Source organism: Athalia rosae, chromosome 2, assembly GCF_917208135.1.
Source record: "Athalia rosae chromosome 2, iyAthRosa1.1, whole genome shotgun sequence".
NCBI classification, from domain to species: domain Eukaryota; kingdom Metazoa; phylum Arthropoda; class Insecta; order Hymenoptera; family Athaliidae; genus Athalia; species Athalia rosae.
Window position 1 is genome coordinate 23,618,340 of NC_064027.1, and position 15,508 is coordinate 23,633,847.

A 15,508-nucleotide genomic window follows, 5' to 3' on the forward strand; every position below is an offset into this window, starting at 1 on the left:
AACGAAGAGAAGAACCAAAAGAATAATCGAACAACACCGAATGATATACGTGAGAGTGAAGGATATCGTTATAAATGAGAATAATAATAGTAACAACTATATAATAATAGTGATAACAATAATAACATTAATAAACTTACGAAGAGAAAGATGGGAAGGAAAAATTTTATTTTTAAATACGAAATTCGTGATGCGATATTGTTTAGAATTTATATATAAATTTACGCTATTGATAAATATGGTAGGGGAGAGATATTATAATACAGATAATACAGATATTAGTGATGAAGAAGACGTAGAATATTGATATTTATAAATATATATGCTACATATTACATATATATATTTATATAAATATTTATATGTATGTATGTAAAGATAGTATCGTGCAGCGGTAATTGAAGTTGACGAGTTACGATATTATCGAGCAAATGTGTAGCTAGGACGAAGATGGCTTATTGCTCATACGCGTTAAGGATTACGTTATTATGGAATAATAGTAATGTTGATAATAATGTTATTAATTAATATTGATGATCATTATTACTCGATGATAATAATAATAATAATAATAATAATAATAATAATGAAAACCATGGTAATAGTAACGATATGATGATAAACAAATTAGATAATTAACACACCGCGCCACTCACGCTAAAAGGACATACGTATAACTTTATAAAATATAATTCAACCTACAAAGATTAGAAGATTTTAGACCGCGATGAATTTGTAACAAAAAATAATTTTCACGAAAAAAAGAGCAAGAAACGACCATAAAAAAAGGACGCCTACTGTATCACATTTCGAAAAATATATGTATTTGTTATTGTTTTAATTGACATGAGGCTCGTTTAATTGTGTGTAATATTTCCTATATTCCTCAGAAACAATTCGGTTCCGAACTATACTGGGTATCATTGAATTACTGTGTGTTGATAATCCCGCTAAACACAAGAGAAGAAAACTAAATGAATCCCTTTTATGAATCGACTTTTTGACACGACTGTCAAATAATATACTTTGATTCAGTATATTACCATATTAGTCGATTTCTTATCATTGTTTCAATATTTCTTACGATGAGCATCGAACGGGAATCATTAGGTTGGATTTTGAGAGGCATCTGTATTAGAAATGTAGAATTTCCTGGAAAGCTCTAAGGGTTGAGAATTTTTTTTATCGATTTATAAAAACACTAGCGCCATCCTTCGGGAGTAACTTTTCCTGTTAGTTGATGCAAAACACATTGCTTTCTATTAGGCGCTTCACGAATGACGATTCACAAAAAAACTAATACCGAATTACTTCTTTTTTTTTCCAAAATAGGAAGACAGCCGTTACCGCTTTTTCAAAAACTCATTGGGATATAATTTCTGTTGGAAAAGAATTCGGCTCATTTTTGCAAATAAAATTCATCTTCACTTCTATATAGGTAATCGATAATATCGACCGTACAAGATGACTAAACTTATGAAACAAAATTTATTTTCATGAATGATTTGTTTGATAATTTTTTGCGTTTTACAACCGCTTCAGTTTGATAACTATAACGCATCGTGTACCGCTCGACCAAAGATAAGGGTAGGTTATCGTATGTGAGATAAGTCGAAACAACTCACAAATGAATTATACAGGTTTAATTAGTTGACTGAACAGTGCGATTTCGTATAAACAAAATAACAACTATACAACTTACGTTAACGACCCCCACAACTGTAAGTGAATTTAATTATGTTCATTGTAACACAGATATACATATTGCGTGATAAGTGTGCGAGAAACAGAGTACAGTTCACGTCGTGTTAATTCCAACTCATTGTTATCATGGTCATGGTTATCATTGTTCATTTTTGTCGGTAAAATGAATGGTTCAGTTGCATTACAGTTTTCGTCTTTTGTTTGATAATATCATTTCATTATGCTAATGATATACCTATAGCAGGTTACGTGAGTATAATAGTTGAAACAACATTTCTACAATTCACTTGTCTATTTTTACCCTAAACGATCCACCCGCGTGGGGTTCTTGTATTGATCTTTAGCTATAGTTCGTATTTCCAGGCAACACTAATCGAGGTTCTCTTGTTAATGTAACACGTACCATTTTACAATTTATACTCATATTATAGAATGCTCATACGTTCGCTTTTGATATCGTTTGTTTAATAAAACAACGGTGTTTGTTTTTTTTGTCTTTATTTCTAGATCTTTTCTATTTTGCAAATGATCTTTATTCAAGAATCCCTGCGGTGGTACAGCACCGAAATACGTGGAAACTTTCACCGAATTCGCGATTCAGGAAATAGTTGCTACGATAATCACACCGCCGACTGGCGAAATTACAATGATATGTTTTTTAATCGTATGAAACCAAGGACTCACTTGTAGATTAGATGAAAATTCGTGCTTTTGGATCATTTATCAAATTTCGTGTTATTTTATCATCGAAATTCTTCACAACGATTGATAAAACGGCTTGATGGGTCACAGATTTCACTTGAGTCGTTTGATTTTCTATCAATAAAAAAGTGATAAACGTTCGAAAACAAGGTTCCGTTCTCATTTACGTGTCGATGGTATACGCGCTTGTCGAAAGCGTGATTTCAGTGGTCCGATCAAATCAGGTTTTTTGTTGGCAAAAATCAAAGTCGAGTTCGATTTTTTCACACATCTTTGTTTAACGGCTTGAAACAGAATACCCAACGTACATTTGATTTAATCCCACAAAATTCTGCTCATACAAAAGTACTGTGCTAATTTTCTGCGGGAGTAAAAACTCGCCGCGAAAGTTGACCTGAAGTGTAAGTAATATTATGCTACCACTCGAGGGTGTGGAATTGGGTATAGTCATATTATCATACTTCGGGTCAACTTTCACAACGAGCTTTTGGAAAAATGGTCGCTCGTGAAGTTCAAGGTCTACGAGAGAATTCAGTTCGCTCAAAATTTTTCCAAAGTCGAGTCCGTTTGGTCTTATTTGACTGGACGTCGCCATTTAACATCGATCCCCTTCGTCGTCATCACCGGCGTCGATATCGGCGTGCTGAAATTTCTGAACGGCGCTAGCGTTTGGTTTCAGAGGGGCGTATGTGCCGGCGTACCCGGCGAGTCAGTCGTACCATAGATATATTGAACGTCGTACAAAGGTAGGAGCAGTCGGCCTCCAGACTCCAGAGTTCGTAGGTCGTCGACATGACCATTCTAAAGTATTCCCTCATTGGGGTGGGTTTAATAGTGGGAATATCGTACCTGTTCAATCAAGGTGGAAATCAAAAAGCACCAAAATTAGGAGATCAATGGTGGGGACCGGGAAAAGAGCAAAAAATAGTCAAGGACGTGGTGCCGTTCAAGGTCAACTTTTCGAAAGGGGTGAGTTCTGTCGCATCGAATTCATATAGAAAAATATAATAATTTCAAGTGTCTAGAGACTCGTAAGGTTGTGCTATAATGCGTACAAAACTCCTGCATGCGTACATTTCGTCCATAAACGTGAAGATGACGTAGCTAGTTTTTGTTTTTATAACGGACTGTACAGTTACATAGGTATACTCATATAGGATGGTTTCGATCGCGTTCTCTGGAGCTTATACACTATGTATGATACCGTCAGGTTGAAATTATATCGACATTTTATTTTTTCATCACTGCCGCCTGGAAACCGATCGACCCGGGGATATTTTTATTCTCCATTTCGTGGGGACCGTTCGACGCGCATTGAAAGATATTCAAATTGGCACAAATGGGAAAACGCATTTCCGCTCGTCCGCCGGTTGTAATCTAACATGTCGAGACGCATGGGGTTTAAACAATGCGTATCGCACAGGATTGAGTCATCTTGAAGCGAGATGAACGGCGTTAAATACCTCCAAGGTTGAAAAATTACGCATATTCATGCACGATAAATAGGTAGAAACATAAGTGAGCCTTTCTTCTGACATCTCAGATAATTAAAGGCAAATGAAACCCGATAATCTGATGTGTCATTTATAAATCGAGGTGCGTGTATGTATATAATCTTCGTGAAACAGACGTCAGTACTGGAATTTGTGTGTTCAGAGAGAGAGAGAGAGAGTTGGAGGCTTCGTTCTTTTTGAATGATAATGACTCGGGTTATTTATAACCGTCTCAAACCTCAGTCACTGGTCCATGTAGGTATGAGAAACAACCGGCGACGAAAAGTACACTTGTAATAATTTAATACTGTAGTATCAAATACGTATGATGCATACGTGTTGACTCTACGCCTAGGTAGAATCAACCAACATCCAACCGTCGCAACTGAACTGTTAGGTTTTAGTAACACACGTTGTCAAAATTTTAAACACGTATGCATACATCTGCTGCCTACGAATCGAGCTCCCGGTAAAAACGTGGAGGCGAGTTGTACAAGATTTAGTACTTGACGTAGGCATGCGATTCTATTTGAGTGAATAAAAAATTTTTCACAAATCATCGCATGAGAGAAATTCACGCGACACGAGGCATATTATGATAATTAAATGTATTCTCGTTACCCCGCATCGCAGGATATAGAAGACCTGAAAACTCGGCTGAAAAATACAAGGAACTTGACACCGGCTCTGGAAAATGCAGGTTGGACTTACGGAGTGGACGGTAAATTTGTACCGAAAATTGTCGACTACTGGCTCAACAAATACGATTTTAAAAAACGGGAACAATATTTGAATCAGTATGATCAATTCGTGACGAATATACAGGGTAAATACTGTGTTATAACAATTGTATCGCAGCGTGATAATAATTTCTTTTTTATTGAGTTTAATCCTATTTGCCTGTATTATACTTACTTTACAGGTCTAAACATTCACTTTCTGCACGTGAAGCCAAAGAACTCGGGAGGCAAACGAGTTCTGCCTTTGCTTATACAGCACGGATGGCCCGGTTCCGTTGTAGAATTTTACAAAATTATACCAATGCTAACAACGCCCCGTGACGACTACGATTTTGTGTTCGAAGTAATAGCTCCTTCGCTTCCTGGCTTCGGATTCTCATCCGGAGCCGTGAGACCCGGTCTAGGAGCGGCGCAAATTGCAGTTGTCTTGAAAAATTTGATGCTCAGACTCGGCTTCAACAAATTCTACACCCAAGGCGGTGATTGGGGGGCCATTATCACCGCGCATATGGCCGCGTTGTTCCCCGAACAGTGAGTACTGAAATTGGTTGAAAAAATAAAAATCCTTATCCCCTTTGTATCTATGGATCAATCAGATACGAAACGTTTACGTAAGTCAGACCAGCAATCTTTGAACTCTACGGTTGGAAATATTGCGTACAAAGATAGCGTTACTCACAACAGACTATTTTTTTTTTATTCCATTGTAGTTGACAGACGATAGTACGATACGTAATATTTGATCAATGATTATGCTAATCACTATTTGCTTCCGTTTGATTTTTTCAGCGTCCTAGGAATACATTCCAATATGTGTGCCGTTCTGCAACCACAAACTTTTTTCACAACTTACTTATACAGTTACTGGCCTTCTTTGCTTGTTCCCGACGAAGACTATCATTTGATGTACCCGTTGAGCAAAAAATGGTCGAGAACCATCGAAGAAACTGGCTACTTCCACATCCAGGCAACGAAACCCGACACTTTAGGTATTAAAAAATTGCGATCATTGAATCGTTTCGACTATTGCATCGCATTGACTATAAATTTTCATTTTCAGGTGCCGCCCTCGCCGATTCTCCTGCCGGATTGGCGGCCTGGATACTCGAAAAGTTTTCAACCGGTACAAACCCGGAGTTGAGATTCAAAGAAGATGGTGGTCTTTTCGATATTCACTCGCCGGATGAGCTTTTGGACAATGTAATGCTCTACTGGATGCCGAATTCCATGACAACCGCCATACGTATCTACGCCGAAACATTCAGCGCCGCGAATAGAGCCTTGAGAATGGATTAGTGAGTTTTTGAGCTCAAGATTAATCGCTGGAAACTAGGACTGTAGTCGTAAACTTTTTTCCATCATTTTTCAGCGTTCCGATCGAGGTCCCAAGTGCCTGCGCTCAATTCCCCCACGAGATATCATACCAACCTCCGTCACTTTTGAGCGCCCGTTACAAAAAGTTAATAAGAGCCAGAAAAATGCCGAAGGGTGGTCACTTCGCCGCGTTCGAACAGCCGCAGCTCCTAGCTGACGAGGTGTGGACGTCGATCGGTATAATGGAGGCTGACAAAAAGCAGAGAGAAGATAAACTTAAGAAATCGGCTTAACCCGATGTGATTATAAATATATTTCTCGATGGTTTTTCTACTTAATAAATCTTGTTGGAAGTGTTTTGTTAACAACTTTTTGTAGCCCTCTTATTGGCCGTGTTTCGGTATCGCAAACTGAACATATGCCAGTCGTATTTGACTACCCAGAAGTGAGCGAGTGTTAATACGACGAGAGTGTTTATGTGTGCACCAAACAAATAATGGAAGTTGGCTAAAAATACGAGCAGAGCTTTTTGAGCCACAGATTTTCAACGAGCTGTAATTGATTAAAATTTTTTCACAGAATATGTTTCGAAAAATACAATCTAGGTCTGGACTGAGTACATCGTAAACCAACTGCGATAACATTTATCGAATGACGATACTGCAAAATCAGCTTCTCAGCGATCTTTTGAACCTGCGAGCCGAGTAAAAAATTTTTGTACGATCGAAATTGATTACTTCGATACTTATTTGAAATCAGTTTTATAGTTTAATAGTTTATAAATACGCACATCGCGTCATTCAAAAACGTACATGAACCATCTTACATCTTCTTGGGATTCGTCAACAAAAAGTACACCACGCTGTACAAAAAAAAAAGCTAACGCCAAATGGGTACATCGAATATTCGCTTCACCGTCGCGTGATGAATGCTATTCGTTTTTTTGAAAATGTCAAGTACTTGGGAATGACATGAAATTTTCAAAGTCAAATCTCTCATTGCGCGAGTCAAGCAAACGGCAATTTTGGAGCGCCTTTTGAAACGCAACCACTAATACATTGATGTAATCAGTTATTCAACCTTCGACCCGCGAAGTTCTACTTATTGTTAGTAACTAGCGTTTTTCCATCTTAATATACAACGACCTCACTCATTACTTTGTAAATAATTCAATCGATTAAACAAGTGGAATGTATCGATGAGCTCTTACAAATTTACCGATAATTAATCGTACGTCAGAGTTCTTATCAAATGCAGTAGACGTATAACGATTACCGCATTAAATTTTCAATGATGTCTGTATTCGATGTGTTTACTAATTCTGTCAGAATCATCGAATCTAAAACGAGCAAAAAATAGTTGACGAGACATAATTGGGAAAAGTGTTGATCGGAGTGACGCTGCAGTAGAGGTGGTCATGATGTGTTTATAAATAGTCCCGACGGTTACATAACGAGCAGATATCATTCCATAAGACGATATTCAAAGCTTGTATTCCATATGTGGAGAGGGGGATTACTGCAATCTGTTCCCTAGATACATGCATAAAAGTGTAATTGAGTGAAGCTACACATACGTGCCCATACCGATAAGTATTACCACTTCGGAATAGTCGGCTGAAGTCCAAGTCCGTCATATAGTAGAACAAGAACAATCATTGACTCAGTTGATCAGTTTTATCCCTAGGGAATAGATTGTCCATAAACTTCCCTCCACAAAATGTGGATTAAACTCCTCTTCGGACTCCTATTGGCCTATGGGGTGGCAAAATATTTCTGGTGAGTTTGAATATATCATATAATTGACACCTGAGTTTGGTGCGTTACTGAATCCGTCTTCGCAATAACGTTTCAACATGTTCCCTAACTATGAATGTCATATTGATGCTCAATTGATTTCGAACACCATTGCAATTGAAATTGACTGATCAGGGCGTGACAAAATGCTCGACCATTACTCCACGGGGTGCTGCTCTCGTTTGGAGTCGGTGTGGATCTAAATGAAAACATGTCACCTCGAATATACATTGACCTTGTTGAATCTTCGGGACGAATTGTTTTTCTTTTTCCTCAAAAATTTCATTCTGGATTAGAAGAAACAAAAGTCTTGGGGTCACACATCGTACTTTCCAATCCAAGACTGAATCATGAAGTTGACAAAAGCAAAGAATCGGAGGTATATTCCCTGAAACTTTTGTTCCTACCGATGAATTTCAACTTCTGAAACCAATAAAAATCTAATTGGTGCGAAGTCGATTTTCGCAACTGCAAGTTTTAGTAGTTCTTCGCTAGCAACCAAATTAGCGCTAAAGATGGAATTGTCTGCTAAAATAGAGGTGATCTTTTTGATTTAATTCGTTGATATTATTCTCAGTAGTAACTGTGGCCAAGAACTCAAAGCACCAGTCGTTCCAAACGACCAATGGTGGGGACCTGGACAACCGCGAAAAGTTGACGAGAGCATCCGCCCATTTAAAATCAACGTACCAAAAGAGGTCAGTGTCCTCAATGTCACGGTCACTCGGCGTGTATTCCCAATTTATGACGATGGTTATTTTCTCTACCATCGGTAGAGTTTGATGACTTTTATCGTCACAATAACGTCATTCGCAGGTGATAGACGACCTGAAATCCCGACTGGAAAAGACAAGAACCCTCGTCAAACCGTTGGAAGGTGCCGCATGGACTTACGGCATAGGCACCGATTACCTGCAGACCGTTCTCGACTATTGGAGAACAAAATATGACTGGAACAAGCGGCAGTCCCTCCTCAATCGGTACCCGCAATTCAAAACAAACATCCAAGGTGAATCGGTAGTCCCAACTGCAATTGGATTCCGGTAATAAGCAACAAATATGATCCAGGTCTGGACATCCACTTCTATCACGTCAAACCAACGATTCCGAAGGATCGATCGGTCAGGGTTCTTCCCATGCTGGTGGTCCATGGATGGCCCGGGTCCATCGTTGAATTCCAGAAGATCATCCCTCTCCTGACCACCCCGAGACCGGATCGCGATTTTGTCTTTGAACTGATCATCCCGTCTCTTCCGGGATACGGTTTCTCCGATGCTGCGGTGCGTCCTGGGCTCGGTAACACGCAGGTAAAATTATTGCAAATTATTGTGCCTAGCTATCATTCTTTCTGAGAGTTAGATCATGATTCATTCTAATCGCATCACGCGTCTGGCAATAAACAGATGTCGGTGATACTGAAAAACTTAATGGACAGAGTTGGGTTTAAAAAATTCTACACGCAAGGCGGTGATTGGGGTAGCATGATAACCGCCAACTTAGGAGTGCTCTATCCTTCAAGGTGAATAAGTTATTCTGATATTTTGTTGTATGTTTTTCTTTGTTCCATGAATCAAACCAGTGACTATTCATCAAATTCTAATATTCGAATCGTTTCAGCGTTGAAGGACTACATCTCATATGCCTGGATCCGTCGCCTTGGAGTCAAGTGTGGGTCTGGTTAGGATCCTACTTTCCATCTTTGATCGTCGAGGAGAAATATGCTTCCAGAATTTACCCGTTGAGCCACCACTGGTCACGGATACTCGAAGAGTCCGGTTATCTTCACATCCAGGCGACAAAGCCAGACACCGTTGGTTAGAGTATTTGGTGTTCATGATCCGAACGAAGATGATTAATTCATCGACAAAATTTCAGGTGTCGGTCTGACCGATTCACCAGCCGGTCTCGCTGCTTACATTCTTGAAAAATTCAGCACCTGGACGAATCCCGAGTACAGATTCAGCCAGGATGGTAAATTGCTGGAGAAATTTACGCTCGATGAACTTCTGGATAACGTGATGGTCTATTGGATTACAAATTCCATCACAACAAGTGCTCGTCTGTACGCCGAGAATTACACCACTGCGCACCGAGCATTGAAGACCGACCTGTGAGTTATCCTTCGTTATGAATGATTTTTCGGGAATGAAATTCACAAAATTGATCAATTTTTCTTCTCTCTTTTCCACTTTGTTTTCAGAGTTCCAATTCACACGCCCGTAGCCTGTGCGGCGTTCCCCCACGAGCTCATTTACATGCCGGAGTGGATTCTCAAGTCTAAGTACCGCAATTTGATTCAAATGAATCACCTTTCTCGTGGTGGTCACTTCGCAGCATTCGAAGAACCGCAGCTTCTAGCCGACGATGTTTGGACATTTGTCGGTGTAGTTGAACGGAACAAGAAGGCAGCAAAAGTTGCCGAATCATCCGAACTATAATAATTATTAAGTAAGTCATTTAACATGTGCACGACGCTTTTTGAATCGTTGTGATAATTTTTTTTGTTACAAATGTCGAGAAATAATTATTTTGATAATCGTTGAAAAATTTTGGTGTGGTGTCCCTCTTTTCTCTTGTCTAGGTACCTTCAGCTGTGAACGAAATCTTCTTGATTCCGCACACGATTATACATGACTACGTTCTCTTTGGGTAAAAAGCGCGCATCCCTCAAATAAATGAAACACCCGCCCATAAATAAAACTCTCTATTTCCTTCATATGTATTGTACTCAGAGCCAACTATGGAGTCAGAGAAAATCCGGTGACGCGACGCTTCACCCTCGTAAAAACGCACTTACAAAATTGAATGGTTAATCATTCAAAAATTCCATACGCTTTATACCGAAAATTAACTTGTTAACAGGAGTGAAAAATTATTGAACAACAATAGTACATTTACGTTCGAAATGAAAATGAAAGTAACGAAATTTTCTTCATCAATCGCTTTTTGAAATAAAAATTACATTGGATGAAAGAAAAACTTTTTGAAGCCACATGTTGAACAATTTTTTTTTTTCAAAGTTCTACGGTGACAAATTATTATTGGACGGAAAAAAAAGCAATTTGAAGGTGACTTTTTGTCAGCAGGTATTGCTTCTCGGAGATAAACTTGCTTGAGGACCAACGAAACCTGAAAATTATCAATAATTCCGAGCAGAAAAAGGAAAAATGAGAACGTCATCAGAAGTTATTCAAACTTGTATCGCGTTCGTTTTTATCCTTCTCACTCCGGCCGCAGAGGCGCGGTCGACGCACGACGTTTGAATCGGAATCCTAAGACTTATAAGAACCTTCCATGGAAAACTTTCAATCCGTAGTAGGATTGACCGAAGATTCTTCAGTCAATGGTGTAGTGTCAGCACCACCACAGAGTTTGTACAACACACGATATCTCTACTGTGTACCGGCTTTCCACGCCATCGAGGTCGAACGAGTTTCGTCGGTTTTCTCTTCTTTTTTCATAGTTGCGCGCGACGGCCCGCGAGGCACTATGTGACAGTTGCGTTCTTTGTATTAATTTCAAAAAACAATTACAAAAACTCTTCGAACAATTGCAAAGTGAAAGCGATTATCTTTTTCCAACAGTGTTCGCTTTCTGTGCCACCAAAACTGGTAGAATGGTAATTTGATGAAAATTCATTTCGACGATTCAAATATACAAAACATCATCGCATCGGGACGCGCACGTGTCTTCTCACAAACTCAGCGCGGTCATCCGCAATTGTTTTGTGTACGGAATCGCGACATAGTACGTGACATTGCATTGTAGTATAGCGCATAGCTGCGCTGATCTTGTAATTCTAATTATGTTGAAATGATTATATTGCAATAGATATAATTATGTATCTTTTACAAGTGTAAATTTATAATGACATAACGCGAGAGTATAAATAAATTATGAAGGATACGATCACAACGTTCGCCAATGTTTACAGCTGGAACATCGATGAAATAACGGGTATACCTCGAAAAGCTGAGCGCCAAAAAAAAATGAATCAACATTCAATCCTCAAATCACTTCATTCATTCATGTATGAGTATACATATACGATCATGATTACCTCGTCATTTATGAATCAAGGTGTGTATGTATGTAATCTTTGTGGAACAGACGTCATACTTGTTTCCCAGATTCATGTATGGAAGTGTAGATGTGTAAAGCTACACATACGTACCTATTCCGATAAGTATTACCACTTCAGAATAGTCGGCTGGAGTCGAAGTCCATCATATAGAAAGGGAATAATCTTCGGCTCAGTTGTTCGGTTTGATTCACAAGGAATAGATTACCCATAAACTTCCTTCCGTAATATGTGGATTAAACTTCTCTTCGGACTTCTATTGGCCTATGGGGTGGCAAAATATTTCTGGTGAGTTTGAATATATCATTTTATTGACACCTGAGTTTGGTGCGTTAATAAACCCGACAAGCACTCGTCTTCGCAATAACGTTTCAACATGTTCCATAACTATAAATGTGATATTAATGCTCAATTGATCTTGAACACCATTGCAATTAAAATTGACCGATCAGGGCGTGACAAAATGCTCGACCATTACTCCACGGGGTGCTGCTCTCGTTTGGAGTCGGTGTGGATCTAAATGAAAACATGTCACCTCGAATATACATTGACCTTGTTGAATCTTCGGGACGAATTGTTTTTCTTTTTCTCAACATATCTATTCCGAATCAGGAGGAACAAAAGTCTTGGAAGTGCGATGGGTCGGATATTTTTCCTTTGTATCCAAAATGAAATCGTGGAGTCAACAAAAACAATTAAATAAAGCTTTATTCCCTACCCACGGTGAGTATGAAGCGTTTGCTCCTCTTGATGAATTTGAACCTCTGGCACGAGTGCGAATTTCATTGGTTCAAGGTCGATTTTCGCGACTGCAAGTTTTGGTAAATCTTCGCTAGCAATTGAATTACCACCAGAGATGAAATTGTCTGCTGAAGTGGGGGTAATCTGTTTGAATCATTGATACTATTCTCAGTTGTAACTGTGGCCAAGAAGTCAAAGCACCAGTCGTTCCAAACGACCAATGGTGGGGACCTGGACAACCGCGAAAAGTTGACGAGAGCATCCGCCCGTTCAAAATCGACGTACCAAAAGAGGTCAGTGTCCTCAATGTCACGGTCACTCGGCGTTTATTCCCAATTTATGACGATGGTTGTTTTCTCTACCATCGGTAGAGTTTGATGACTTTTATCGTCACAATAACGTCATTCGCAGGTGATAGACGACCTGAAATCCCGACTGGAAAAGACAAGAACCCTCGTCAAACCGCTGGAAGGTGCCGCATGGACTTACGGCATAGGCACCGATTATCTGCAGACCGTTCTCGACTATTGGAGAACAAAATATGACTGGAACAAGAGGCAGTCCCTCCTCAATCGGTACCCGCAATTCAAAACAAACATCCAAGGTGAATCGGTAGTCCCAACTGCAATTGGATTCCGGTAACAAGCAACAAATATGATCCAGGTCTGGACATCCACTTCTATCACGTCAAACCAACGATCCCCAAGGATCGATCGGTCAGGGTTCTTCCCATGCTGGTGGTCCATGGATGGCCCGGGTCCATCGTTGAATTCCAGAAGATTATCCCTCTCCTGACCACCCCGAGACCGGACCGCGATTTTGTCTTTGAACTGATCATCCCGTGTCTTCCGGGATACGGTTTCTCCGATGCTGCGGTCCGTCCTGGGCTCGGTCACACGCAGGTAAAATTATTGCAAATCATGTTTTTTAGTAAGGCTGTATCATGATACATCCTAATCTTTGTCATATGTGTGGCTATTATCAGATGACGGTGATACTGAAAAACTTAATGGACAGAGTTGGGTTTAAAAAATTCTACACGCACGGTAGTGATTGGGGCAGCGTAATAACTGCCGTCTTAGGAGTGCTCTATCCTTCGAGGTAGATAACTTATTCGAATGTTGTATTTCTTTTCGTTTTTTGAAACGAATCCGCGACTGTTCATCAAATTTTCACATCCAAATCGTTCCAGCGTTGAAGGATTACATCTCATATGCCTCGATGCGTCGCCTTGGACTCAAGTGTTGGTCTGGTTAGGATCCTACTTTCCATCTTTGATCGTCGAGGAGAAATATGCTTCCAGAATGTACCCATTGAGCCATCACTGGTCACGGATACTTGAAGAGTCCGGTTATCTTCACATCCAGTCGACAAAGCCAGACACCGTTGGTTAGGGTATTTGGTGTTCGTGATCCGAACGAAGATGATTAATTCATCGACAAAATTTCAGGTGTCGGTCTGACCGATTCTCCAGCCGGTCTCGCTGCTTACATTCTTGAAAAATTCAGCACCTGGACGAATCCCGAGTACAGATTCAGCCAGGATGGTAAATTGCTGGAAAAATTTACGCTCGATGAACTTCTGGATAACGTAATGGTCTATTGGATTACAAATTCCATCACAACAAGTGCTCGTCTGTACGCTGAAAGTTCCAGCACCGCTCACCGAGCATTGAACTCTGAGCAGTAAGTATCTATTGTTATAGGTGGTTTTTCGGAAACGAAATGTGCGGAATTGATCAATTTGACTTTCTACTATTCCACATTATTTTCAGAGTTCCAATTCACACGCCCGTAGCCTGCGCGGCGTTCCCCAACGAACTTATGTACACGCCGGAGTGGCTCCTCAAGAATAGGTTCCGTAATTTAATTCAAATGAATCATTTTTCTCGCGGTGGTCACTTCGCAGCATTCGAAGAACCGCAGCTTCTAGCCGACGATGTTTGGACATTCGTCGGCGTAGTTGAAGGGAACAAGAAGGCAGCAAAAGTTGCCGAATCATCGGAACTATAATAATTATTCACACGCGCACAACGATGATAGTTTTTTTTTTTCGACAGACGTTGAAAATCAATTATTCCGATAGTCGTTGAAAAATTTTGGTGTGGTGTTTCTCTCGCGTCAGGTACTTTCAACTGGGAACCGGAATCCTCTCGATTCTCCACGTGATCCTATGACTAACAATAAGTTTCCCCGGGGTGAAGAGCGTGCATCCCTTGAATACGCTCCCCGTAAATAGAACGCCCTTCTTCCTTTATATTGCGATTAAGGGCCAACTATAGAGTCAGGGAAAATCCGGAGACGCGACGCTTCACCCTCGTAAAGAGCCCGAATAAGTATTTTTATACATAACGTGAACTAGCCCCAACGTTAATGCGTTTCCGTCTTGGGAAAATTTTATCCCCGTAAACTGATCCCAAGATCTTATACAAGAACACAAAATCCCATCAATCACTTTCTATGTGGGGTAACTTTAATGGAATCCGCTGTATACGTTCGGAAAAGGATTCTTCGACTATAATTCGAATATACGAAATGTCTAAATTCAAAAAAAGTAGGTATCAAATCGAAGAATATCTGGCAAAAAATGCCTTTACAATATTTTCAACGTGAGATAGAGAAGTCACGTTATGGAAGTAGGGAATGCACGTGGAGCACTCAATTTAAATGCCTGACAGTTTCGCGTACAGTAGCAAAGAACAAAGCGAGTCATAGGACTATAGCGGGACTCGTAGTCGCCGGATTATACTATAATAGGTATGTAGGTAAGGTTCTGTGGATCTGTACACGCATTCCTATAATGCACTCCTTGAAAAGCCATTTTATACCCACAGTAAGTGTAGAGAATTGTTCAATGTCTCGACGTATTATACGGGTCGATTCATAGACGTCTATAAATTCTTCTCAATTATGCTTCGGTTTTTTTTCATTCATCGCT

The 15,508-nt window shown here is 39.9% G+C and overlaps 2 protein-coding genes across 10 annotated transcripts; both read left to right on the forward strand.

The window, feature by feature from the left end:
- The first annotated feature begins 3,105 nt into the window (after nucleotides 1-3,105).
- On the forward strand, nucleotides 3,106-6,317 carry LOC105689317 (juvenile hormone epoxide hydrolase 1-like). The gene is given in 6 exon segments (NM_001308546.1): nucleotides 3,106-3,375; nucleotides 4,533-4,725; nucleotides 4,822-5,170; nucleotides 5,429-5,628; nucleotides 5,700-5,934; nucleotides 6,009-6,317. Coding segments are annotated over 6 exon segments (1,392 nt in total). The 5' UTR covers nucleotides 3,106-3,198; the 3' UTR covers nucleotides 6,247-6,317.
- Nucleotides 6,318-6,846: 529 nt separating this feature from the next.
- LOC105688545 (juvenile hormone epoxide hydrolase 1-like) lies at nucleotides 6,847-15,483 on the forward strand. 9 transcript variants are annotated; one of them, XR_007277184.1, is made up of 11 exons: nucleotides 7,303-7,731; nucleotides 8,327-8,447; nucleotides 8,566-8,758; nucleotides 8,818-9,056; nucleotides 9,153-9,268; nucleotides 9,367-9,563; nucleotides 9,625-9,859; nucleotides 9,950-10,197; nucleotides 10,833-12,118; nucleotides 12,283-12,553; nucleotides 12,626-12,863. XR_007277184.1 is itself a non-coding variant. In XM_048650989.1 (9 exons), exons 1-8 carry the CDS (start codon nucleotides 7,673-7,675, stop codon nucleotides 10,185-10,187), a joined length of 1,398 nt encoding a protein of 465 aa, XP_048506946.1. In that variant the 5' UTR covers nucleotides 7,303-7,672; the 3' UTR covers nucleotides 10,188-10,197; nucleotides 10,836-11,586. The 9 variants fall into 9 exon arrangements, 8 of the variants coding, with proteins under 8 accessions (XP_048506948.1, XP_048506950.1, XP_048506946.1 ...); XM_048650989.1 differs by lacking the exons at nucleotides 12,283-12,553; nucleotides 12,626-12,863 and having other exon boundaries at nucleotides 10,836-11,586; XM_048650988.1 differs by lacking the exons at nucleotides 10,833-12,118; nucleotides 12,283-12,553; nucleotides 12,626-12,863 and adding an exon at nucleotides 10,331-10,675 and having other exon boundaries at nucleotides 7,305-7,731.
- Nucleotides 15,484-15,508: the final 25 nt, after the last annotated feature.

Excerpts from the sequence above, each read along its gene's own strand:
- LOC105688545 (XM_048650991.1), top strand. The coding sequence starts at position 7,673 with ATGTGGATTAAACTCCTCTTCGGACTCCTATTGGCCTATGGGGTGGCA. Across the intron at positions 13,673-13,763 it reads GGAGTGCTCTATCCTTCGAG|CGTTGAAGGATTACATCTCA; the intron begins GTAGATAACTTA and ends AAATCGTTCCAG. Across the intron at positions 14,257-14,345 it reads CGAGCATTGAACTCTGAGCA|AGTTCCAATTCACACGCCCG; the intron begins GTAAGTATCTAT and ends CATTATTTTCAG.